Here is a 24,717-nt window from a genome sequence, read left to right on the forward strand (position 1 = left end):
ACAGCGACGTGTTTCACGAAACAGACTCATTCTTCCAGACTGTCCCCACAATCTTGTCAGCACTCTCTTTCAGAGCCGCAGTGAAACATGGCCGCTAGCTTTTACCTGCGGGGTGCGGCTGTCGGGTCACAAGGAAGGAAAGCTTTGTTTTTGTATTTTTTACTTCACAGCTTTATTCAAATCGAAGCATACAACGCAACATCTTGACCACAAGGCCACAAAAATATTTCACTATCGCTTTAAAAGTCTGCCTTTTTTGTTTTCAGAATATTTAGAGACCAAACAGGACAACCACGGCCGCAACACGATATAATCCGACAAACACTGAGCTGAGCCGATGGCTGTTGGCTTTGTGCGCTGTGATCCGGGTGTGAGACGTACACACGGCCTTTGGCTGTACTGTCATTTTAACGTCACAAAAACACAAACAAGACGAAGCACTGCAGCCACCATATCCCCCCAAGACCCGGCAATTCATTTTGTCGATTACCCCTTGAAACATCATGCAAGAGACATTCAATAAAAAATAATATTTTGGAAAATATTTTCACGGCAACATGTTTTCGTTATCCAAGACATTTATGTATTATGTAAAAAAAAAACTTAAAATAAACTTTCTTTCTGCCAGGTCTCAGGAGGATCCTGCCATTGAGTCCTTGAAAAACACATCTGCACTGTTACATTTCTAAAAGCCTCTTTAAAAAAAACATTCAGCAAGTGAAGACTGTGCAAAATCGTCAGCCAAGGACTGACCTTGCCTTGCCTGGAGTTCATGTAGCAACATTTCAGCAGTTATAAGGGGTTAAGAAGTTCAGGTATTGGAACGTTTGGCAGTCTCATGATGGAGGTTTCAGCACAAAGCAGGTACAGTCCAATATCTTGTCACTGTAGAGTCTTGAACAGTTCTCTGCGGAATGTTGGAATGCCACAACAAGTAAAGTTCCGGAACAGTTATCACCCAAACAGGTGGGTACAGGACGGAAATCTGGGACACAGAGGAACTCAAGGGCATTGGGGCCGTTCGTCCATGATCTCTCCATGGGAACTGGCTTTGCCAAAGCTGCAGAGGGTGAAAGAGCCATCCACCAGCCCCCGGCCGAACTCCCCGGCGCTGGTGCTCTCCAGGGTCAAAGCAGACAGTCTACAGGACTCAAAATATCAGTCTACAGCACGCTAACAATGACCTGTCTTTGGTGTAGACCGGCAATACCCGGCCAAGCCAGAACCATTTCCTATTTCCACACCCAATGGACAATGCATTCGCCAGGCCCCACAGGTATGCTACAGACCTTGGACTAGGCTAACGTTAGCCGGCATATTAATCTTACAAAATGCCATTTCCAGAGAACATTCTTCAACTCGATACTGTTGCAGGGCCTATATAATAAGCATAAGTTGCAGCAAAGTTTTTGTCATGCTCTCTGCAAAAACTTGCCGAAAGCCCAAGACCAATCAGAGTGATTTTCTCCCATGTCAGAAGCTGATGAGGGAACGCACAAATTCCCTCATCCTCACTCTTTTCATTTACATTAAGAGTAGGTACATAGGTTCTATGTTTTTTCAAAATTCTGGTTCAAAATGCTTTCAATCACTAGTGGTGATTGTTATATCAGCATTAGAATGTTCAAGTCAAGTACATTCTAATCACATATTTGAGCTTTTACACCTCAACCCTTTGATGAGTAGGTTTTTTGGAATGTTTTTTCTAAATTCTATGTCAGTGTGCTAGAACTCCATTGCTTTCAATCACCAGTGGTGATTGTTACATCATTTAAGAACATTCCAATCACATATATGTGATCTTACACCTTAAAGGATTAACAGGGTTTACAGCAGCTCACTGTATCTGGTATGACCAATGGAGATGTTTGCCTGTAAAACATGTTCTGGGGTCAGCTACCCTTGCACAGAAGAAGAAACTCATATCAGTTACAAAAATAATTCTATTCTGGATTAAATTAAGCAGCGTGCAGAGCGTGCCTGCAGCAGAAACATGTCTTTGTACCACAGTTGTGAAGGCCTGATGGAGAAAGAGTGAGGAGGTTGGAGGCTGGGGGGGAGGGGGGGGGGGTGAGGTCCTGATCAACTGTAAAAAGAAACAGCATGGGCTCAATCAACCCTTGACCATGATTTTGACTCAAAATCAAATGCACACCGAAACAGAGTTATCATTAACAAACTGTTTTTTTGTACTGAAAGCAGTAGCATAAGCATTTAACTTGCAATAGATATTTTACAAATAAAGAACCCATAAATAAATTTGTTTATTCATCCTGAGAACAATGGGACTACACTATTTTCCACAACAGGAGTATTCGGATATTGGTAATTTGGAGACCATTTTTATAATGTAATCAATGTGGCAATTTTACTTTTACCAATCAGCAATGTGACCATGAAGATGGTCTGTCAATCAGAAGAAAGACTGAAGTGAACATCCACACAGAATAGACACGCCCTGTTGAATTTCCAGCTCCTGATTAGGAATAGCTGAGTAAATAAGCCTAAATATAAAAGGCCCTTTCTCACAGACTGATTTTGGTGGTGCACTTGAATTTGCTTCGACATATTGGGACACTTAATTGTATTGACAAATTAGTGTTGTTTTGGTTGAAAGCAACAGGGAGGACAAAACTACACAAGCCTCAGTAAAGCTTTAATGGATGTGACTCTGACCCACAAGTAAATGCAGTGTACTTGTGACTGTGTCTGTGTCAACATATATACACTCATTTTACCTTTTTTTTCCTTTTTTTCTTGTTTTTCCAAAGACACTTTAATCGCTTCCAGTAAAGAAGGCTCACTCATCCAACTTCATTTTTTAATTTCTCTTCAGGGCAGTCAGTGTGTGGAAGCTTGGTCTGGGATCGAAAGCAAAGCGTGGAGGAAGGGGCAAGGAGCAGGCAATGCAGTGTCTGCACTTCCTGTCTGACGTTGGCGGAAGGGGTCAGAGGTCATAGCTGAGTGGTGAGGAGAGGGTGGCTGCTGGTAGGGGCTCAGTGTGCAGATGGAGGTCAGCAGAATGAGACTGTGGTGCTGGGGTGTGTGGCCATACCTTTGGTGTGCGGTGAAAGAGAGAGAGAGAGAGAAACAAAGAGAGGGCAGTGCTTATAGTGTGGATTGGCCAATCACAGTGGGCACTGAAGGCTGAAGTTCCTCCTTGGAGTTACCGCAAGGTTCCAACTGGATGGCCTGCAAAGACAACATCAGTTTTATAGGCGTCAGAGGAGGCTGCAGCTGGCACCTTGGTGAGACCTATAGCACTGTAGAATACAGTGCACTCCTGAGCCTGCCTGTCAATCGTGCTTAGCCTGCAGCAGCAGAGAGACAGCATTTACATTTACATCTACATTTTAGGAAATATTTTGTGTCTCATTTTTCACAATCGTCATTGCCAGGAGGGTGCCAAGTAGGTGTTATTTGGCCATTATTTGCCTTACCTGTGTATATACACACCCCCACCTGTATTTTCACTTTGAATGCCTGACGAAAAGAGAGCAAGGTTGAAATGTAGCTGCTGTGATTAAATATCACCTTGGGAGCATAAAATCCAGTGTGCAGCCACTCTTTTTCCTCACTCCTCTCTATTGCTACATGCCAAGTACAATGAAATGTCAACTCGTGGATGTGCATACACTTATATTTTCACACTAATATTTTTTTACTCTGTGTGTATTCATGCCTGTATGTATAGTGTATTCATGCCTGTATGTATACATGTGTACCCGTGTATGTTCACCGGGGGGTATGTGTACCTGTGTATGTGTGTACATGCACAGTAAAATGTCCAGTGTTAATTCAACACTCCATAGATAACATTTGGTCCCACATTCCAGAGCGGGACCAAATTTTATCTGTTAAGAGTCAAATTAGCACTGTTATAGTTGAATTAACACCAAAAGTTTTACTGTGTGTATGTATGTGTGCATGTTACATTACATTACATTACATTATAGGCATTTAGCTGACGCTCTTATCCAGAGCGACTTACAACAGTGTAACCAAACTCAGGATCAAGTCCACTTAAGTCCATTGAACAAAATGCAGATAAAAAGCCTTTACTATGATAGCATACATTAAGGAGAAACAAGATAGTCTGAACCAAAATTTTTTTTTTTTTTTTTTTATAGTTATGGGAGGGGGTTTAGGGAAGAGGAGAGAGGTACACAGAGAAGAGGTGCGTCTTGAGTTTCCGTTTGAAGGTGCTCAGACACTCTGCTGTTCTGACCTCCACTGGAAGATCGTTCCACCATCGTGGGGCCAGAACTGCAAAGAGTCGAGACCTTGTTGCTGCTCGTGTTGGGGGAGGAATCAGCCGCCCGGTAGTAGCCGATCGGAGCGATCTGGCCGGCTTGTAGGGTCTGATCATCTTCTGCAGATAACCAGGAGCTGACCCCTTGACTGCTTGGAAAGCAAGCACCAGTGTCTTAAACCGGATGCGAGCTTGCACTGGTAGCCAGTGGAGGGAGATGAGGAGGGGAGTGACGTGGGAGTCACGAGGGAGGTTGTAAACCTGCATGTGCACCTGCATATGTGTATACCTGTATGTATGTATGTGTGTACATGAGTATGTGTGTATATGTACCTGTGTATGCATATACCTGTGAGTATGTATGTGTACCTGTGTATGCACATATCTGTGTGTATGTATGTGTACCTGTATATGTCTGTACTTGTGTGTTTGAATGTGTACCTCTCTGTGTGTACCTGTTTGTGTGTATGTGTACCTGTTTATGTGTATACCTGTTTGTAGAACAGGAAAAAAGTCACATTTAAACTTGTGGGGGTCTTAGGTTTGCGATTATGGTTTTATGTGAAAATGATCAGATATACAGTGAGCTCCATAATGTTTGGGACAAAGACTTTTTTGGGGGTGGGGGCACAACCTTCTGAGTGGGTTTAATGACACCCAAATTTGCCATGTCTTTCACTCAAAATACATTCTTAGTTAAAATGTGGGTATCAACAGAACACACAAGCCTGTGGAGTGTGAATATGTGGCAGAAATTCCCCCCCCCCACACACACACACACACACACACCCACACAAATTGCACTCCACAGACACACTGTGATGCGTCACGCTTATCCACAGTCGCAGTTGCCTCCACATTCGCATCCATAACACAGACGCAGGCAAGCTGGATGCGCACACAGTACAAGGTCACTGATGATGACTACCATCACACAGTCTGCACCAGCGAGATTCTCAGCCTTGTATTCTTCTTTACACTGAACACTGTTTCCCTACCACTTACGGCAAAATATAAAATTTCATACGCATGTTGAAAATTCTTTACGGGGCATGACCAAGGACAAAGTTTTAAGATAGAGTACCACAAACTTCTATTAACAATGTTACTAAATTAAAATGTCTTGTGGGTAATCGTGCTGTGGTGCAATATTTTCAGCCAATAGGACAATTTTATATAATCTGGTTGTGCATCAGAGGTTCTCAAAAAAATGATATTCTTCAGGATATACATCATATCGGGAGTATTAGTATTTAAACTGCGGTCCATTTCCAGCTGTGTCTGGTACTGATAGGTGAATTTTGTTAATGACGTACCTGGCTGTTCTGCACGGGCCCATTGTAGTCGTGATTCCTCGGGGAGAGGAACGTGTCGTGCGTGGTTGTCTTCTCGGTGCGGGGCACGCTGGGGTCCCCGTCCTCCACGCCGTTGGCCTTGTGGATGCAGAGGACCTTCCGGAAGCTCTGCTTGAAGTTGTCGGAGAGGAAGCCGTACAGCAGCGGGTTGGCGCAGCTGTTGACGTAGGACAGGATGACGGCGAAGAAGTAGACGCCGGCCATCAGGCTGTTCTCGGGCAGGATGAAGACCAGGTTGACCATGTTGATGATGAAGAAGGGAAGCCAGCAGAGGACGAAGACCACCACGATGATCACCACCATGCGCGTCACCTTGCGCTCCGACTTGCGCCGCTTGGTGAAGCCCGCGCGCACGCCCGCCGACTTGACCCGCACCACGATGAGCAGGTAGCACAGGCAGATGACCAGCAGCGGCCCGAAGAAGCCCAGGATGGCCGTGTAGAGGATGAAGGCGGTGGACCAGGCGGCCTTGGGCTCCGGCCAGTTCATGTTGCAGGTGTTGAACTGGTCCTGCACGTCGGAGAAGATGATGACCGGCAGCACCACCACGAAGGACAGCGACCACACGGTCGCGTTGATCATCTTGGCCACCCGGGGCCGCCGCCACTTGGTGCTCCTGATGGGGTGGACCACGGCCAGGTAGCGGTCGATGCTCATGACCGTCAGGCAGAAGATGCTGGTGAACTGGTTGATGGAGTCGGCGGTCATCACCACGCGGCAGAGGAAGGAGCCGAAGGGCCAGTAGGAGAGCACGTTCTGCGTGGTGAGGAAGGGCAGGCCCAGGATGTACAGCTCGTCGGCCACCGCCAGGTTGAGGATGTAGATGTTGGTGACGGTCTTCATCTTGGCGTAGCGCAGGACCACGTAGATGGCCAGCGTGTTGCCCGTCAGTCCGATGATGAAGACGGTGAGCGAGATGACGGCCGTTACCATGGTGCTCTCCCCCTGGAAAGGCATGCTCTGGCTGGACACGTTAACAGAGCTGTTGGGTGCTGCGGCTGAATGGTTGAGGTCGTTGGGAAAGGGCGTCCATTCCACCCGGCCTAGTGGCTCCATCTTCTTATCAGGGCTGCTATGACAATGATGGAAGGGATCTGCAGCTTCTCAGTCACAGTTGTCTGTAACAAAAAAAGCATTTTTACAAAGCTGTCAGTAAAAGCAAAAAGTAAATGTTTATTAATGCTCAACCAGTTATCTAAATTGAATTGGTAACTAATCTCTCCAAATGACACTGTTGTAGTGTGCATGCAGACTTCTCAGACACACACACACACTCATGCACACACATAAAAATATAAACACACACACACACACACGTGTAGAGGGGGCACACCATTCATGACTCAATGAAATCGTCCCTCTCTGAAGATTCCAGGGAGAGCTTTCCCCTCTGAGGAATCGCGTTTACCAACACGCCGATATACTGTATGATATACTGCAAACGATAGTGTGCAAAGTAGGGTTTTTCAGAGGAACAGTCCCTGTTGGAGAGCCTGTCTGTACTGGTAATGAGCTGTCATTCCCCGCAAGTTTGTCTGAACTCTGGCTTCAAGGCGGGGGCTTCATGGCGGGGGCTTCAAGGCGAAGGCATCATGGTGGGGGCCAGGCGAACAGAACCATGGCCTCCAGGAAAATCGGCAGTTGGAAGCCCTGATATCTCGAACGTCCTGGTATAATGCATGTCTTAACCAGTGCTTCTTTTCCTTTTGCTGGGAGGCCGCGTTGGGAGGCAACGTATTCTTCACAACTTTAATAATAATGTTTAATTCACAGAATAAATACACAGACGCAAAAATAGCAGGGTGAAATCACTCAGACAGTTTGTCAAATGCATATGCCCGTGACACATACACTCACACAGTCCTCCTCCATAAAGCGCTTTGCTAAGAGATGAAAGTTCATCTCTTTTTTGTAACAAGTAAAGACAGATATAAAAAATATACTGCATTTCACAAGTTTCTGGTTTGAGACAGCATACCACTTTGAGGTATGCTGTGTCAAACTAATAACACTGAATAGCTTTTAAGAAGCATACTACTTAGCATTCTGAGCTTAACTCTAATACAGAATAATGCACTTCTATAAGGCTTTCTAGGAGGCTTTTACTGTCATTATTGTCATGAATATATTAGTTGTTGTTTTTGTTGATGTTGTCCAGCATTATTGTTAATCTATTTAATTTAGACTATTAATGTTGAATTTAAAATAGACTCAGTCTATTCTGTTTAATTAAATAATACTTACTACTTAAGTAAATACTTAAATAAACTACTTTGATGAAGCACACATCAACAGCATGCTACTTAGGGTCTACACAAACATCCAGCAACCATTCTGGCTGTAGAACAGCTACTTCACATGGCTGCCCACAAATACTGAATGATGAAATATGCATAAATATGTCTATTGAAAAATTGTATGCAGATTTTAAAGCAAAATAAAATACATTAGATGTAGGCAGAGAAAATGCATTTTTGAGTTTCAGAATTTTTGTTGTGTGTTGAGGCACATTTACATATCATGCATGTAAAGGCCCCACAGATGTGTACTGTATATATATATTTCTATGGATTATTTGAACTGTATGAAGATAAAAGCATGTCTGTTCTTTTTTCTTTTGCCCTAGTTTTTCCCAATTTAGAATGCCCAGTTGTACTGAAATCACATTCATTCATTCTGCAAACACCTCCAAGAGTTCCGAAAAGCGCAAAAAAATTCATGCTCCCCCTGCTCTGGAGGATGAGGCGTCGGCCGAGGGGGAATCTGATCACTACTCCGGGCTTTCCTTAGACAGACCCACTCGCAACAACTTTTGGTCTCCAGTTGTGACCGCCATATTGTTTCTCTGCCTCGCGCGGGCGGCGGCATCTCCCTTTCCCAGTTCCCGCGGGCGGGGGCTCGCTTTGGCGGGCGTGTCCTCCGATAACGTGCGGGTCGGACCAGCTGCCGTCGCCCCCGTCGCCCCCGGCGACCCGCGAGCCGAGCCGGAGGAGGCTGACAGCAGGTGGCCCGATGGGTCGGCGGAATCGTCGTCGTGGCGCGCGCGGATTCCAGCGAGCTAGCGGGAACCGGAGCTGTCAGGAACCGAGCCGGGAACAGGTTCTTCCCGTGTGCGGGAGATGTGCGCAAACAAGCACCTAAGTATTGAGCCATTTTAAGCTTGAAGGCCTGAACAGGATTCAAATCCACACCGCCTGGGGGCCTATTACTGTACTGACAGCCAGGCGCACAACACCAAAGCCAACACTGAAAATACCAATAATAAATCTGCCATGCAGTTCTCACCCATGGCAGCCAGTCACATCTTATCGTCTGTCTCAAAAACGGTTTCTGTAAGAATTCACAAATAAAAAACCCTACACATTTCCTTTTTTAGTCCTTTTTAGAAAGACTCTTATCCAGAGAGACTAACGGAGGTTGCAGCCTTTACAATCCATTTGTACTCCTGGATATTGACTGAGGAAATTCAAATTAGGCAGCTCATTCGGAAGCACAATGCCAGACCTTCACTTGAGAACTGAACCAAGCCCGGTTCCCTAACCACTCTCCTACACTGCGAAAACCATGCCGTTGCTCCATATAAATTTACCTGTACAACAAGAAAACAGAGGCTGTCTCTGCTCAGCCAGCTTTCTAGCAAACTGGCTTTTATTTATATTTAATTATTTTTTATTATTTTAGCTACCATTTATAGCTTCCTATCGTTTATCTCCCCACGTCCCCTCCAAATACCTGGAAAGCACAGACACCTTCGGAAACTCCGATGCTGACTGAATATCTGACATTGCTTTTTGAGATCTGAGCACTCCTGAAGGGGGGGGGGGTCATCTTCCTCAGAAGTGGTTTTTGTGTTTTCTCTCCAATCAGCAGCCAATCTAGGCCTTGGAAACAAAGGGCCTCTCGTTTATAAAATTGTCTCGCGATGAAATTGCAGCTTGCGGTGCGGATCTCGACTTTCTCTTTTCCTGTAGCCACTTTGAGCAGCCTACGTTCCACATAATTGAATTTATTTAGTTTGTTTCAGGGGCGAGAGTTGACCAATTTCATTCATCTTAGTGGTTTACACAGAACAATAACTAAGTAGTCATCTGTAAAATCCCACATTGACGTGGATATTATCGTATCTCTAAGCTATACGTAAAGACGATAGTGTAGTCTAAAGAAGGGCAAAGGGACAACATGAAATATGTAAGTTTGAATCTTTATTTTAGGTTGAAGTATTACTAAATGGAAGAGAGGGGCAGTCTAGCACACCTACATAGCACTTCAGGGTGCTGTACAAATAGGCAGAGGCAGCATCCAATACATGATGATGTTGACTTGTTTAACTGGTACTTCAAAGGTGAACACAAGCTAAAAAAAAAATTCCATAATGCCAGATATTTTCGATACATGAATTATTCAGTGAATTCAATAAATGCGCCCTAGTTCATGGCAGCGCATAAATTATGTCGGTCAATCAGTGAAGTGTCATGACAACCCAGTTTCCAAGGATCCCATCTTCACACATGTAAGCTGGAATACACAGAGCAAGTGTGCATTCGCTCTTCTCCTTTGTCCACAAGACACCAGATAACGTAACTCCCAAAGGACTCCAGCCACCCGCGGGGCAAAGTGCTAACTGCCGCCAACTCGAGGAACACCTCCGAATACGCAGTCTGTACTGTGCAGCGACGCAGCAGTACAAAACAAATGGGAAAACACAGAGCAGATACACGCTACATTACAGTCACTGACCAGATTCATCCAGAGCCATTTATCCAGAGCCAAGTGCAGTACAGGAGAAACAGAAGCACATTTGCCAGATTGAATCATCTGTATATTGATTTTGAATTAGTACTTTAACCTAAATGTATGTTCAGTGTTGACTGGCTTTGAATTTTATATGAATGTAATTTTTAAAAAATGTTTATATCAATGTAATCCTTGCATTTTATACTAATGTATATTGATGCTATTTAATGTGTATTAATGTAATTTAATGTTTATCATGTAATGTGTTATGTACAGTATGTCAGGTGTGGACCCCCGGAAGAGCAGCTGATTGCCACGGCATCAGCTAATGGGGATCCTTTAAATAAACGAAACTGAAATGAACTACAGGGTCAGTCAGACCTGACTGATGATATTATAAGACCATCAGGATCACTAAAGCAACACCACTAAAGCACTATGCTAACCGAGAACCAAAGTAGAAATCCTAAATAATAATAATAATAATAATAATAATAATAATAATAATAATAATAATAATAAAATTAATAATAATAATAATAATAATAAACTTTATTTGTACAGCAACCTTTCATCCAGAAAGTCAAGCAAATCACACAGCCTACGTACACAAAATGCCAGAAGAGAAACGTGAAACTCTGAACAACGTGCCCTATCACCATATAAAATTACCATAGCCTAAATTAGTACAAAAGGAGGGAGTACAATGGGCTGGGGACAGGAGGGAAACCAAGATGTAATCTCCAGAGTTTCAGCCTGCACTGGAAGGTTATACAGCACAATTCTACTCCTCTGACTGCATTACATTACTGGCATTTAGCAGGCACTCTTATCCAGAGCGACTTACATGACTTTTAGCATTTACACAGCTGGATCTGCGCTGAATTATATATGTGGGATATATAATTCAGGTCAAGTACCCTGCTCGAAGGTACAACCGCCTACCGGGGAATCTAACCCGCAGCCTTTCGGGTTACAAGCCCAGTTCCCGACCCATCATACAACGGACTTCCGTCCTCTTCCTGACTGCTTTCCGAACTTTGCTCCACCGTGGCGGGGCCCCATCACAGTCAGACATTATGAGCGGGAGAACCAGTCACGCAAGGAGGGGAGAGCCAGTCACCGTGCTGTCTCTGAACGGAGAGCTCTCGCCAGCGCGCAGGGTTTGAATACTGACCGGCGGAACGCGGTGGAACGCGGTGGAGCCGTTCCGTTCGCTGCCCTGCAGGTTAGCGCCACCGCGATTTTTACCTCGCCGCGGGCCGTGACCGGCGGCCAATGAAGTGGGATGAGGAGGGATGGGGCACGGGCGCACCTGGGAAGATGACCGAAGACAAGCTGTGCGGTCACACTCCTTTTCAGCTGGAAGGGTTAAATAAGTGCGAGCAGGCTGAGAAGGTGTTTGCGACAGCCCAGTTGCGAGAGCACCGGGGAGCCCTGACTAGGACGTGCAGTGAAGTAGACTCCCAGCTCAATGTTTCCACTGCGGAGGTAAGAGGGCAGCTGGTAATGAAGGTATAACTCCATGACCCCAGGCTGTGACCGACCTCTCCTGTGACACCGAGGAGAGGTCAGCAGTGGCGAAGACGTGGAGGGAGTGTACAGCGCCCCGTTTTTAGCGACACCCTTCTAAAGAAAAGGGGGTTCTGAGAGGGGCTCTTCGGCAAGGTTCTCCAGGGAAAACCCCTTTCTTTATATGGAACCTTCCCAGGGCAGGTGTGAAAAGTGCGAAAGCGCCCGGACTGAACTGTTACGTACGACAACGAACACTCGACAGGGGGGTTCCCCCGCGGAGCTACAGAGGAGCCCTCCGGAACCCGTTCTCCTGAGACAGCAGGCTGAGCTCAGGCCCGCGGCACCACCGCGCAGCACGACACATCCTACAGCTGATCCGAGGTGTGAAGCGAGACCTGAGCGTCAGGCGGAGGGAAGGAGGAAAATCTGATCATCATGAATATCAAAATGACATAAGAAACCATTGGAGGAGGAGACAGAGCCAAGTGATTGCATATGAATGATAAGAGGAGGGGGATGGAGAATGTTATCCACGTAAAACCCATAAACTGTCCAAAACTACAATCATAAGAACTTTATCAATGTGAATACTGTACATACCATACAAAGCGTATTTGGAGATATTTATAGAAATTTGCATTGTGTACTCCAACGCCAGACCAAGTCAGTTTGGGGTTCTGCACGTGTCAGATTTTGTCAGGTTTTATTCTGATTAAATGCTTGCACGTGTGAACGCACAGACAGGTGAAGAATTTTTCTTCTGAAAAAAAGTTCCAGTTGAGTAGTATGGAACTGGTTTGTACTTGTCAAGTCCAACAGTGATCGCGTGTAGTATTTATTTAATTTTTGAAAAGTACTTTTAGGTCTATATTTTCCTAAAATGGTGCAAATGGAGTATTGTGTAGTCACCAGTTTGGTTGCGCAGTTCAGAAACTTGCAAAATAGTTTTAGAAAAGCAGCATGAAAAAAAACAATGATTCATATCATGACTCATGATGTACCTTAAAATCCTAAAAAAAGATCGTGATATGACATTTTGGCCATTACCGCCCTCCCCCTAGGGACACCCGTAGGAAGGTAATTAGCACAGGGAAAGCCGCCATCCCAGGAAACACCAAAGGGTCATCTGGAGCTGCAGGATTCAGTCCACTCATGAGCAGTGCCTGAGATGCAGGTGAGATCATGGTGGATGGGAGGTAGGGCACAGTCTGTGGTGTCAATGGCTGCACGAAGGCTTGGCAGGATTAGGACAGAAGAGTAGAGGGAAGATGCTGCGGTGGGTCAGTAACAGAGATATAAGGCCAGTCACAGGGGAATGGCCCTGAGTCGGCGTTTTGGTTATGGTGAGAGTCCGTAACAATCGGCACGTTCAGGCTGTACGTGGCAGGGCAAGGTGGGGAAAGCACACGGTTGAGTAAGACAGCTTGCTACGTAGCAAAAATTATTTCGTTCAGTAGAGAAAGCCAGCAAACCTTAGGGAACTGTAACACTTTTCAGATAGTGCCAGGGAGGTTCTTGCCTCGGGCCACATACATAATCTCATCTGTACTCTGCCCAGGTAGTCCAGATTGATGACCACTATATCATGTGCAAAGATGGCACATACTGACAATTCAGGGATTTTTTAATTCATACATTCATGTAATACAAATTACAGATAGGAATTATATTTGATGAAAATGCTTTAGGTCTGTTGCTAATGTTGTTGCTTTCCTCACTGTGTCTATTGTTAATTCATTTGTTTGTTTGCAATCGAATCTGAAATTCAAAAACATATTGTCTACTGCAGTTATTTGGTATTATCTACGCTTTGAATCGTGTGTAACATCTATGCAGTTTCAGTTGTTTCAGTTTCAGTTTTTAAATATATTCTTGTCAGAAAAAAATACATGTTTAACTTAGGCAATAAAATAAGCAAAGTACTAATAGGCCTACCAAAGTTTTTATTTATTAATTTATTTATTTTTAGGTCCAGTGCCACTAGCCTTCTGGTTTGCCATGTCTGATAACCAATTCTGTTCAAAGAAAAAAAGCAAAGGTAATAAACGTGTACAACTTTATAAAAACCGTACCTACGAATCTAGCGTGGAAATACAGGGAACTCGTATACTCGTATATAGGCTGCTCGAATATGCTCAACTTGCGATCAAGAAGCCTCCGCTTTTGCCTTCTCAGAACACAGACGCTCGCCTCTACTTCTCTTGAATAGCGCAGCGCTTATGCTTTAGTCATTTAAATTAACTCAATTCCCTTAACATGACGGCTAAGTGGAATGAAAAAGGTGCGTGGCACGCTTTCTCCGTTTCTCCAGCGAACCAGTTGTGACTGGCAACTTTAATTGTCAGCGAGACAGAACTGCATCGCTCTGTCTGTCTCTCTCTCTCTCTCGTGCGCTTTAGGGTTTCGTTGACTTTCGGAACATGAAACGTGCACAACACAAGATGCACGTCTGATGATGTATGTGCGTTTTTTATACAGGTTTGGTTTATACAGTATGTTTCCTTTTAGAAAGCAGTTATGTAGCTACTTACGTACCTCCAGACAAATCTTCTGAAACAAATATAATGCATCTTGTGAAAGCGGGCTACGTCGTAAATGAACAAACATTTGTTCTTTGCTGTAACTGCAACATCAAAAGCCATATGCAGGAATATTTAGGCAACAGACAAGTATACAAGTAAATACATATTACACGATTATCGTTTAACCACTTTAATTAACCGCATATATAGGCTATACATGTTTCGTTAAAGTGATTAAAAGATAATCGTGTAATATGTATTTAACTTGAATTTAGTAAATTACCTGTCCCCTACGACGTTTACCACGGCGCATGGAAGCGGGACTTGTTCCTTCCCGGTCACGCGCAACTCGGATACAGTTCGGGTTCCACATCAACGGGTTCAGGGTCTCTTCTTTAAATGAAGCGCTAACGGTCGTATTTACCCGCTTCACATCCTGACACGCGTGTTCCTTATTTAAAATTAACATGTAGCCTATATACATCGTTAAATTCTCAACGACGTGTGGCGTGACTATCACGCGTACAAATCACGCTAATGGTAAACGTACAATTATTGCTGTTTTAAATTTTCTGTATTTACGAAGATGCCATGCTATGTACGCGCGGAAGCAATAACACTCAGCTACAGAAAGCATTGGAATTCAAGATGTTTTAACTAAGAGCAGCTGTCCTGCTGTACTGAGTGCATAAAGTAACAATTGATCCCGAATGAAATGTATAATTCAAATCTAGAATCGTCTTTAAAATGACGTGTTATTGTCTTACCTTTTTTCCCTGGAAAAAGAAATTGAGATTTCTTTCGAGTACGCACTAAAAAAAAAAACCTTCAGCAAATAAAATTAAATGGGCTAGGAAGTCGACGAAGATGTGCAGATAAGTTCTTTTTTTTCTGAATATGATCCGAACAACTTAAGCAATACTTCATTGGAAAGATTGCCAAAAAAAAAGTTCAGTTGAGCCTTATGGTTTTAATAGTTGTCAACGTGTTATAAGTTGCGTAAATGTTATGGCATAACAGGGAGAAACGAACCTCGTTTTGCCGTCAATTTCTGTCCATGTTACTCCGCATGTTGTCGCTGGTGCAGTGCCGCAACGCCACCCTCACAACTTTCCTTCAAGGTTCTGTGCCGCCCTGCCCAGGTGTTCAGAGCTCCGGGGTGCGATAAAATGCCGTTTCGGGGAGAGAAAGAACTGTGTGAGCCAACCAATCCGCCCAGAGCATCATTCCCACCGACCCGACTCCCGACACAAATTTCCAAGAATCATTCACAAATTCGCCGTCCGCAGTTGAGTGTTAAATTCTTGCCGCTGATTTCCTGATATTGTCACGACATTGTTTATAACGTGACAACGCACTCAGCAAATCTGATTTTCTTGCTTTTTTTTTCTTTCTGTTTTAACCACCAGGCACTGATAATAAGTCTAACGCTGTTAAGTTTCCGTCTGTGCGTTCTTTCGGCATTCCAAGGCGATTGGCTACCCGGTTTGGACTGGGGGATGGCAGTTGTACTTGTAGCTATTTAACACATAGAATTGAATGTGACGTCACGATGTTGCCGAGCAGGGTTTAATTTTTTGTCGTCGCGAATACCAAGTATACAGATGACAAACGCTTATACAAAGCCTATTCAAACTTATGGGATTGTGATTGCTTATGAAACGAATGAGATATAGATTTTCTCACGTAAGCACAGGTGGTTCACTCACGAATATGCCTCCACACTTCTATTATGTAGGGTCACAATGAAGGAGTTTTATTTCGGACAGTTCTCCCTAAATTTGACCTCTAGTGTCGACCCAATGTGGCATGCACAATATGATGACGATAATAGAGGACAGTGACCTTTCAAACTGCAGCCACTGGCTGTACAGACCAGCCTGCGATTGTAAACTGAGTCACAAATTATATTTAATTATCTGCTAGTCTTGGGAAACAGACGCACTCTGCCCAGTCTTGACTTTGCGGCGGCCATTAAGCACAAGGCTACGATCTACAGATTAACAAGAACGCGCTCTGCACACGCGCACCTGTTTCAGGTAAACAAGACATCTAAATCTCAGTCTTCAGTCTTTCCTTTTAGGCTTTTCGTTTATGGTTCTTTATTGGTGTTCTTTCTTAGTTTAAATTAAGAGTAATAGAGTGGCCTGTTTTAACGATTATTCAAATGGTACACTTTCTAGTATTCTATTTAAATTATTATTTTTTTAAATCTTGAACACGCCTCTTGCTAATCCCTGGAATCGCTATAACCACAAACGACTATTTGACTATTTATTCCAAAAAGCGGCACAAATCATCTCCTAAAAGGAATACGAATCCTTTAAATCAATTTTGTAACACAAATGCGCACCCGCGCGGATCCTCTGAAGTCTGGAACATGAATAATATTCTCTATCGCCCTCTGGTGGTTAAAGGACTACAAATATCCACCTCAAATGTTTTGCTGCTATGGAGCTCCAAATGTCCTCTCCGAAAATATCACGAACATCATGAAGTATGTGAACGATTTGGGTAATAGGCCCTAGCCCTCGCTTGGCTACTTTATCATTTCAAAGGACATCCAATTATGTCACATTCAATTTGATTAACTGCGCAGAATATTTTTCCATTACTTCATAACTCATCAAATGTTAACAAATATATAATTCTGTAGCTTAGCTCTCACCTTTAGTGTTTAGTGAACGCCAGATATTCAATGAGCATGTTTGACTGTGCCTTTTAGAAATGGGCTACATCTTTAGTTACATTTCGGTATAGTCTCGTTGAAAGTGATTTATGCTTTGTGAAATGCATACACTTTTATGCTATGCATTCTTATTTCATCCAGTTATACAGATTATTTTAATTATTGACGTAGTTCGGGTTAAAGGTGAAGAGCACAACGGCAGCGTCTCAGCGGAGAACTAAATCTGCGAAACACTGGAATTGCAAGCGAACTTCCATGGGATGTTACACTGCCGCTTCGTTCCATTGCTAAAATAGCTATTAAACGGGCACTGTCCCTATTTAAACATGACATTGATATTCAACAAAATAAACAGTCGGAAGGTGCGGCACACAAACGCGTCCAAGTCACGATGCAGCACACAGTGGGGTGACGTATTTACCTTTCATATTTCGAAAATATTTTGAGTTATTACCATGTCGTCATATGAATACTGAAAGTTCCGATCTAATCGAGTTCCTAAGAGTTTCCTCAGGAATACGTTCTGCCCGGAGGCAGTTATCGCGGCAGTGGCTTACATCGATCACTTAGTTAATGCGTGGAACCACCGGCCGCTGCACTGTTGCGAGCCTTCTCTCTGGAAATCTGCCTCCTAATGGCGCGAGTTCGATGCGCGCTTTTTCCAGCTCGCGGGACAGGTGCTCATTGCAGCTTATCGCTGCTGTGAGAACAGCAGCCGCAACGTTATAGGTCTGTGAAAGCGGGTCACTGTGTACTGAGTTCTCAAGACATTTTATTTTATTTTATTTTATTTTATTTTATTTTATTTTATTTTATTTTATTTTATTTTATTTTATTTTATTTTATTTTATTTTATTTTATTTTATTTTATTTTATTATCAGCATCTGACTTGTGTTTCCTTCACAATGAGGTACCCTTCAGATCAATGCACCAAGATGTCTGACCGTGATTGGAAGGTTAAAGCTGTTCACTCTTTTTGAGTGAAGACCTATTGTATCTGTGTGAATGCACCCATAAAGAGAGAAAGAGGTGGAGACAAATTAGTGGTAGGGAGAACAGGGACTTTGCGGATTAGGAAAGAGGGGGGAGCAGATGAGTAATGTGAATGTTCTAACTGGGACGGAGTGTGGCACAGTGGGTAAGGAACTGGGCTTGTAACCGAAAGGTCGCAGGTTCGATTCCCGGGTAAGGACACTGCCGTCGTACTCTTGAGCAAGGTACTTAACCTGCATTGCTTCAGTATATATCCAGCTGTATAAATGGATACAATGTAAAGTGCTATGTAAAAAGTTGTGTAAGTTGCTCTGGATAAGAGCGTCTGCTAAATGCCTGTAATGTAATGTAATGTAATGAGTGGTGCCCTGCTTTAGACTGCAAATGCCATGCACAAATGCCACACTCCCACCTTTAGCCTTACCAGCTACCTATTGCTCGATAAGTCAGGTGATAACACCTGAGCTGTCTTTCGCAATAAAGTCACTCTGCATAAGAGCATCTGCTACCTGAGCTTGATTTTGTGACACCCATGTACTTTTTTTCCCCCTTACAACTTCCAGCAATGGAACATAAGAACCAGCACAGGAGCAGCCCCAGCTACCGCCTAATCTTCTCCCAACTGCAGCTGTCCAGTGTAAGTCATGCTCCCTCTCCATTGCCTCTGGTGGTATATGGGCATAGTGGGCATATTGCGCAACAATAATTTGGGCCTGCTAGATGTCAAGCGTAGAGACCTGTCTGCCATCTAGCAGGGATCAATGGGAGGGAATTTGAACACATAACCGAAAAGGTTATTTATTTTTTTAAATAAATAAATAAATAAAATAAATAAAGGAAAAGGCCAGTCTGCGGTGGAACAGGGTGACCAGCGCTGCCAGAGAGGGGTACGGTTCTGTGCCCGGCGCCCTTTGTGTTGAGCAGATGGTGGAAAGCGTGCGAGAGAAGAGAGAGCACGCCAGCGCCCCCGTGTTCTCCCGATACCCTCGGAAGAGCGAGTGACCCCTCGAAACAGAGCAGGTTCCTAATCAGACCGAGGAAGAGCGGCGAGCGACGTCACCATGCCGTCAAACTGCGGAGCCAACCAGAACGGGCGCTCGTTGTCATTTTCGACGTGGTTCTCTCGGTGTGCCACCTTTCCCGAAATATCATTTCTGCTTGGCAACACAGCGATATGAAACAGAAAAAAAGAATATTCTTTTTTTTTTTTACCTTGTTTTGCGTATTTCTCACAACAATTTTATTTGTGAATGACAGGGCTAGCCTGGCTGCTGTAGATTGTGGGGGGGGGGGGGGGGGGGGGGGGGGATGTCATGCACTTGATTAATTTTCATTAAGCCTTAATTAAAAGCTGTCATTAGTGTGTAAACTCAAAGCAGGAGGAAGACTTGTGACTGATTAGTGAAACTTTTGAAATGTTTTCTTGGAGATCTTTTTTTTTGTTGTTGTTGTTTGTTGGCATTCCCTGCAATGCCTTGGCCATCGAGCTCGGACACAGACGCATTACATTTAAAGCTTAAGGATGATTTAAAAAATAAAAACGCATCCTCTGCAGTCCCTGATCTTTTACTTGGCAACTGGTTCACAGCTTCATGTGGTCTCTAGAGGGAAAGATATTTTTAATCAGTAGTGCCTCATTGTTTTTCATCTAATTCTTGCCCAACTGTTCAGCTCATTTGTTGAACAATTAGTCGACCTTGGGCCAGCCAACTTTAATTAAATATGTTAATTTACTTGTTTACATTGGCTGCAAGGAATTGCAATTGAAAAGATTAAAATCTCTTTTTCAGCGGTTGAAATATTCACAAACGCTTACATTTCTAATTGTGTATCTGCGCGCGCTTTTATGTGACTGTTGTGATGTGTTGTGGAAACCACTCTGTCTGTCGTTTGCATGCAGTGGGGTTCTCAGTGCTAAATGATCTCTGACAGAATTCATGTCCATCCAGCCCAATCATGACCAACTCCATGAGCGTTAAAAGTTCCAGGCCTAATTTTGCCCTCAACGTTTCTCTGTCTGATTTAAAGTCTCCTCCTGTAGTACACAGAATGTGTGCTGCCCAAGCCTGACGTTCGCATAGTTGAATCAGCCACGAAGCTGAGTCTGTGGCAGATTCCAAGAGCAGCGAGTAACTATACGAACGTTACGTGATGCTTGTGGTTCGAACAAAGAACCTCTCCTGTAGGTTAGGACCCGTCACCTCCCGATGGCGCGTCTGGAAATGAATTTTACGAATGTGTTTTGCGCTGTAAAACCTTCAGTCTGTGTCCTCCTGAGATCTGGCAATTCAACCTTTCCCCTGTAAGGGGCGTGCGGGCGGCAGTGTAGTGTAATGGCTAAGGAGTTGGTCTTGTAACCTAAAGGTCTCGGGTTCAATTCCCCGGTAGGACACTGCTGTTGTACACTTGAGCAACACAAACGCTTACATTTCTAATTGTGTATCTGCGCGCGCTTTTATGTGACTGTTGTGATGTGTTGTGGAAACCACTCTGTCTGTCGTTTGCATGCAGTGGGGTTCTCAGTGCTAAATGATCTCTGACAGAATTCATGTCCATCCAGCCCAATCATGACCAACTCCATGAGCGTTAAAAGTTCCAGGCCTAATTTTGCCCTCAACATTTCTCTGTCTGATTTAAAGTCTCCTCCTGTAGTACACAGAATGTGTGCTGCCCAAGCCTGACCTTCACATAGTTTAATCAGCTATGAAGCTGAGTCTGTGGCAGATTCCAAGAGCAGCGAGTAATCATACGAACGTTACGTGGCGCTTGTGGTTCGAACAAAGAACCTCTCCCGTAGGTTAGGACCCGTCACCTCCCGATGGCGCGTCTGGAAATGAATTTTTACAAATGTGTTTTGCGCTGTAAAATCTTCAGTCTGTGTCCTCCTGAGATCTGGCAATTCAGTCTTTCCCCTGTAAGGGGCGTGCGGGCGGCAGTGTAGTGTAATGGCTAAGGAGTTGGTCTTGTAACCTAAAGGTCTCGGGTTCAATTCCCCGGTAGGACACTGCTGTTGTACACTTGAGCAAGGTACTTAACCTGCATTGCTCCAGCATGTATCCAGCTGTATAAATGGATACAATGTAAGTCGCTCTGGAAAAGTGCGTCTGCTAAGTGCCTGTAATGTGATGCAATGATTCTTTGGTCTTAACCTCACCTCACTCCAGTTGCCACACCTCCCTCTACCTTTCTCATGTCAGACAGAAGCTAAGCAGGTGTGGGTTGAGTGAGAACTTGGGAGTGGGAGCCTTTCAAAAGGTTTAATGTGATGCTGGAGCAGGTATTGAGTGGCCAGTAGGGGGTGCTCTTTCCTCTGGATTAGAATAGAAACCCAACACTGCTTCTCAGTGATGGCGGCACCGTGCTGTAGGAACTGTCCATCAGATGAGCCCTTTAACGAGGGCCCTGATTCACGATGGCCATTAAAGTTCCCCGTGGTCCTTTTCAAGCCAGTAAGAGAATTAACCCTGATGTCCTGCTCCAAATCCCACAAAATTGGCTGTTGACGTTTGGCCTCCTTATGATCCCCTAAATCTGCGGCGCAATCCCTGGAGTCCTCCCGGCTGTCTCTGCGCTGAGAAAAAAAAGTTGAGCGTTTTCGTTGGTTAACATTTAAAAAAAAAATAATAATAATAATATGTGGCTTGCTGATATGCTGCTGTGATATCACGGCAAGCCTTAGAGCAGAGAAACAGGCACGCCCGTCTCATTTATCAGTTCAGGTGAGGCTGTGTACTTCACGCTTTTCGAACACGCAAATATGCTCATTTTATTTATTTTGTTTAATGAATGCGCATCGTGGTCTGCCGATATCTTCATTATTTTTCTTTAGCAATCCACGGGGAGAGAAGTAGGAAAAGCACCAGGGCGTTGGCGTTGATTTGTGCTTGTGTGTTTTTAAGAGGGAGTAATTTAAAGAATATGGGAAAGCCAGCAGTGTGGGCATGAGGCTGCAGTTCTGTAATTGCACGCGATTAATCAGATTAAAGCCAATTTTACAAAAATACTCATGGGGTTGAGGAACCGTAATGGATGCATTTGTTTATAATGATATATTTGCGTGATCAGCTTTTTCACATGGTTTAACAGGAGAATCGGGGGTGAGGGGGGGGCGCCAGTTGCTTTGACCCCGCTTTCACAAACTCCCCCCCTGACCTGCGAGTCACATTCCGTCCCTGCTGAGCTTCTTCCGCCCGTTGACTGACAGGCTGTTAAACAGCTGCGGTGTGGGCGGGTCACGGACAGTGAACCTGTGGCTCAGGGATCAGACGGTGCAGATCAGGCCCGGGAGAATTCCGCACTGATGTAAGGATGAAACCATTAACTTTGAAACCTGTTGCGTGGATGGTTGTGTGAATAAGGGTTTGCATATAAACAAGGAACACAAAGAGAGTACCCATGCATGCCCAAAATGCTCGTAGGAGTGGACTGTGGTACAAGGAGAGCTGCTAGGCAGATTCTCTCGAAACGTTTCTTCCCTTAAAAACAATCCTGAGCAAACCTTCCACATTACACGCTTCCCTTTGTTTGGAACAGGCCTGTAATATCCTGCCCCACCACCAGGAGGCCTCCCCCTACTCCTCCAGGAAGAGAGAAACTGCATAGTGTACAGTATTTCCCCATAATCTACTGATCGTAATAAGATGCTTTGTACGATGGTGCGTGATCTTATGACTGTACCTATAATTTCTCTAGATACCTTTTATGGAGCTCCCTCTGTGATCCAGACACTTATGTAGGCGTACACTCACACACACACACACACACACACACACACACACACATACACACAAATATATATATATATTACCTTCCTCTCCAATCATACTTGGAATCATAACCTGTGTATACCATCTCAAAGCAGCTCAGTCCTTCATTTCAATTGATATTATTGATATTTATCATATTTATTTATTCTATCATCCCCAGTTATTATTTATTTATTTACGTGCGCATACACACAGTACACACACACACACACAATGCTTTCTTTCGGTCAGTACTGCACATATTGGTCGACCCTGGACTGGCCCTCGGTCTGTGCCGTGCCTCCGGGCTACGCGTGCTGGCGGGGTCACGAGGTCGCGAGGTCGTCCCGTGGCCCGGTGACTGCGTTGTGTTGTCCTTCCGGCTGCTTCCGCCGCCTGTGATGCTCACCGCTCCGGTCCAGAACAAGTCAAGATTGCACCTTGCACAGGTGACCCCTGAAGATGCAGGTGCATTGCCCCGCTTCTCCTGGGGCCTGTTTTACACCCAGATCAGTGCACGGGGCGGAGCACGCCAGGTAGGGGCAGAGGTGTCCCAAACCAATCTGACTTGCCCCGGGCGTCCTGGCATGGTTCAGCTCAAGTGGGGCTCCAATGGGGTGGATGAGCGCAGAGAAAACATTCTTCGTTGTCTCAAAGCTCTTCTCCGTTTTTGCACTTGGTGAGAGTTCAACAAAGTTATGATTACATGGTTATTATAACAATATAACGCTATTTATTTTGTTGAAGAAATTGTTTTGTCTTCACTGGGAAAAGTTGTTCTCTGGCTTCTTCATTTACTTACCAAACAAAACAAAAAAAACCAGAAAACAAAGTCCAGGGGTTGGGGAACTGGGCTCGTGCCCTAAAGGTTGCAGGTTTGATTCCCAGGCGAGGCAATGCTGCTGTACCCTTGAGGAAAAATTGTGTGTGTTGCTCTGAATATAATCTGCTCCATCTCAATTATTTAAGGTAGTCTGCGGTACGGCTCAGAGCTGAAAGTGTGCTGGGAGTGGGTGGCATGACCGAGTCAGTCTGTCTCCTGGCACTCCTGTCCATCGGCAGCTGAGGAATAACAGGTGCCTGCACTTCTGCCTTCGCACACCCCCCTGTGGGCTTACTGATCGGCAGCATGGGGCCCCGGAGACGGTTGTCATGGCCGCGAGGGACCTGGAGGATGTGCCTGCTCTCCGCAGACGCTCTTCTCAGCCTGCGTCTGCTCCCTCCCTGTGTCCTCAGCTCGGTGCGGCACGCTGCATGTGAATCCCGCGCGCGGAGGGGCCCTCTGTGACCTCACAGGATGATGCGCAGGACGCCGCTGCTTCAGCCTCCGCGGCGCTATCGGGATTATTAGCACGGCCGCGCGCCTCTGCCGCGTAACGGCAAGCGTTAAATGAAACGCGGCGTCGTGTATTTTGCTTCTCCGATGGGGGTACGTTTTATTCATCGCGGGTTCGTACGAGCCCTGCCGGAGTTGAAACATCGCTGAACGTTTTACTGCGCGGCACTGATGTCATTGTTAGAGGGCCTTGCCATTGAGCCGCAAAAAAAATAAAATAAAATAAAATAAAATAAAATAAAGGATGGAACAAATGGAAAATAACCGCCCCCATCAGTAAGAGTGAGCTTGAGTCATGCTGAAGGAGCACAGAGCACAGGCGTGTGACGGTAGGTTTTTCATTTGGAAAATTAATTGTTGAAAAAAAACACAGACGTAAGAGTGGGGGCACAGAAGGACCAGCATGAATCCTTGGATGGTGACATCATCCCTCACCCCCCCCCCCACCCCTTGAGCCAGAGGTGCCGCAGTGGAGAGGACAGAGGAACTGACTACCCAGGGCCCCAAGGTGGGGGTGGGGGTAGGGTGCTTTAAAGGCCTGGACTAATAAGTTTGATTTGGTCTACAATTTAAAG

The 24,717-nt window shown here is 44.8% G+C and overlaps 1 protein-coding gene across 2 annotated transcripts; it reads right to left on the minus strand.

Moving 5' to 3' along the window:
• Positions 1-143: 143 nt before the first annotated feature.
• LOC135248705 (somatostatin receptor type 5) lies at positions 144-15,882 on the minus strand. 2 transcript variants are annotated; one of them, XM_064323566.1, is made up of 3 exons: positions 15,411-15,882; positions 5,569-6,725; positions 144-3,192 (listed from the first exon to the last, which is right to left on the minus strand). In XM_064323566.1, exons 2-3 carry the CDS (start codon positions 6,661-6,663, stop codon positions 3,109-3,111), a joined length of 1,179 nt encoding a protein of 392 aa, XP_064179636.1. In that variant the 5' UTR covers positions 6,664-6,725; positions 15,411-15,882; the 3' UTR covers positions 144-3,108. The 2 variants fall into 2 exon arrangements, with proteins under 2 accessions (XP_064179636.1, XP_064179637.1); XM_064323567.1 differs by lacking the exon at positions 15,411-15,882 and adding an exon at positions 15,146-15,383.
• Positions 15,883-24,717: the final 8,835 nt, after the last annotated feature.

The sequence above is a fragment of the Anguilla rostrata genome, chromosome 2 (genome assembly GCF_018555375.3).
Source record: "Anguilla rostrata isolate EN2019 chromosome 2, ASM1855537v3, whole genome shotgun sequence".
In the NCBI taxonomy this organism is placed as follows: domain Eukaryota; kingdom Metazoa; phylum Chordata; class Actinopteri; order Anguilliformes; family Anguillidae; genus Anguilla; species Anguilla rostrata.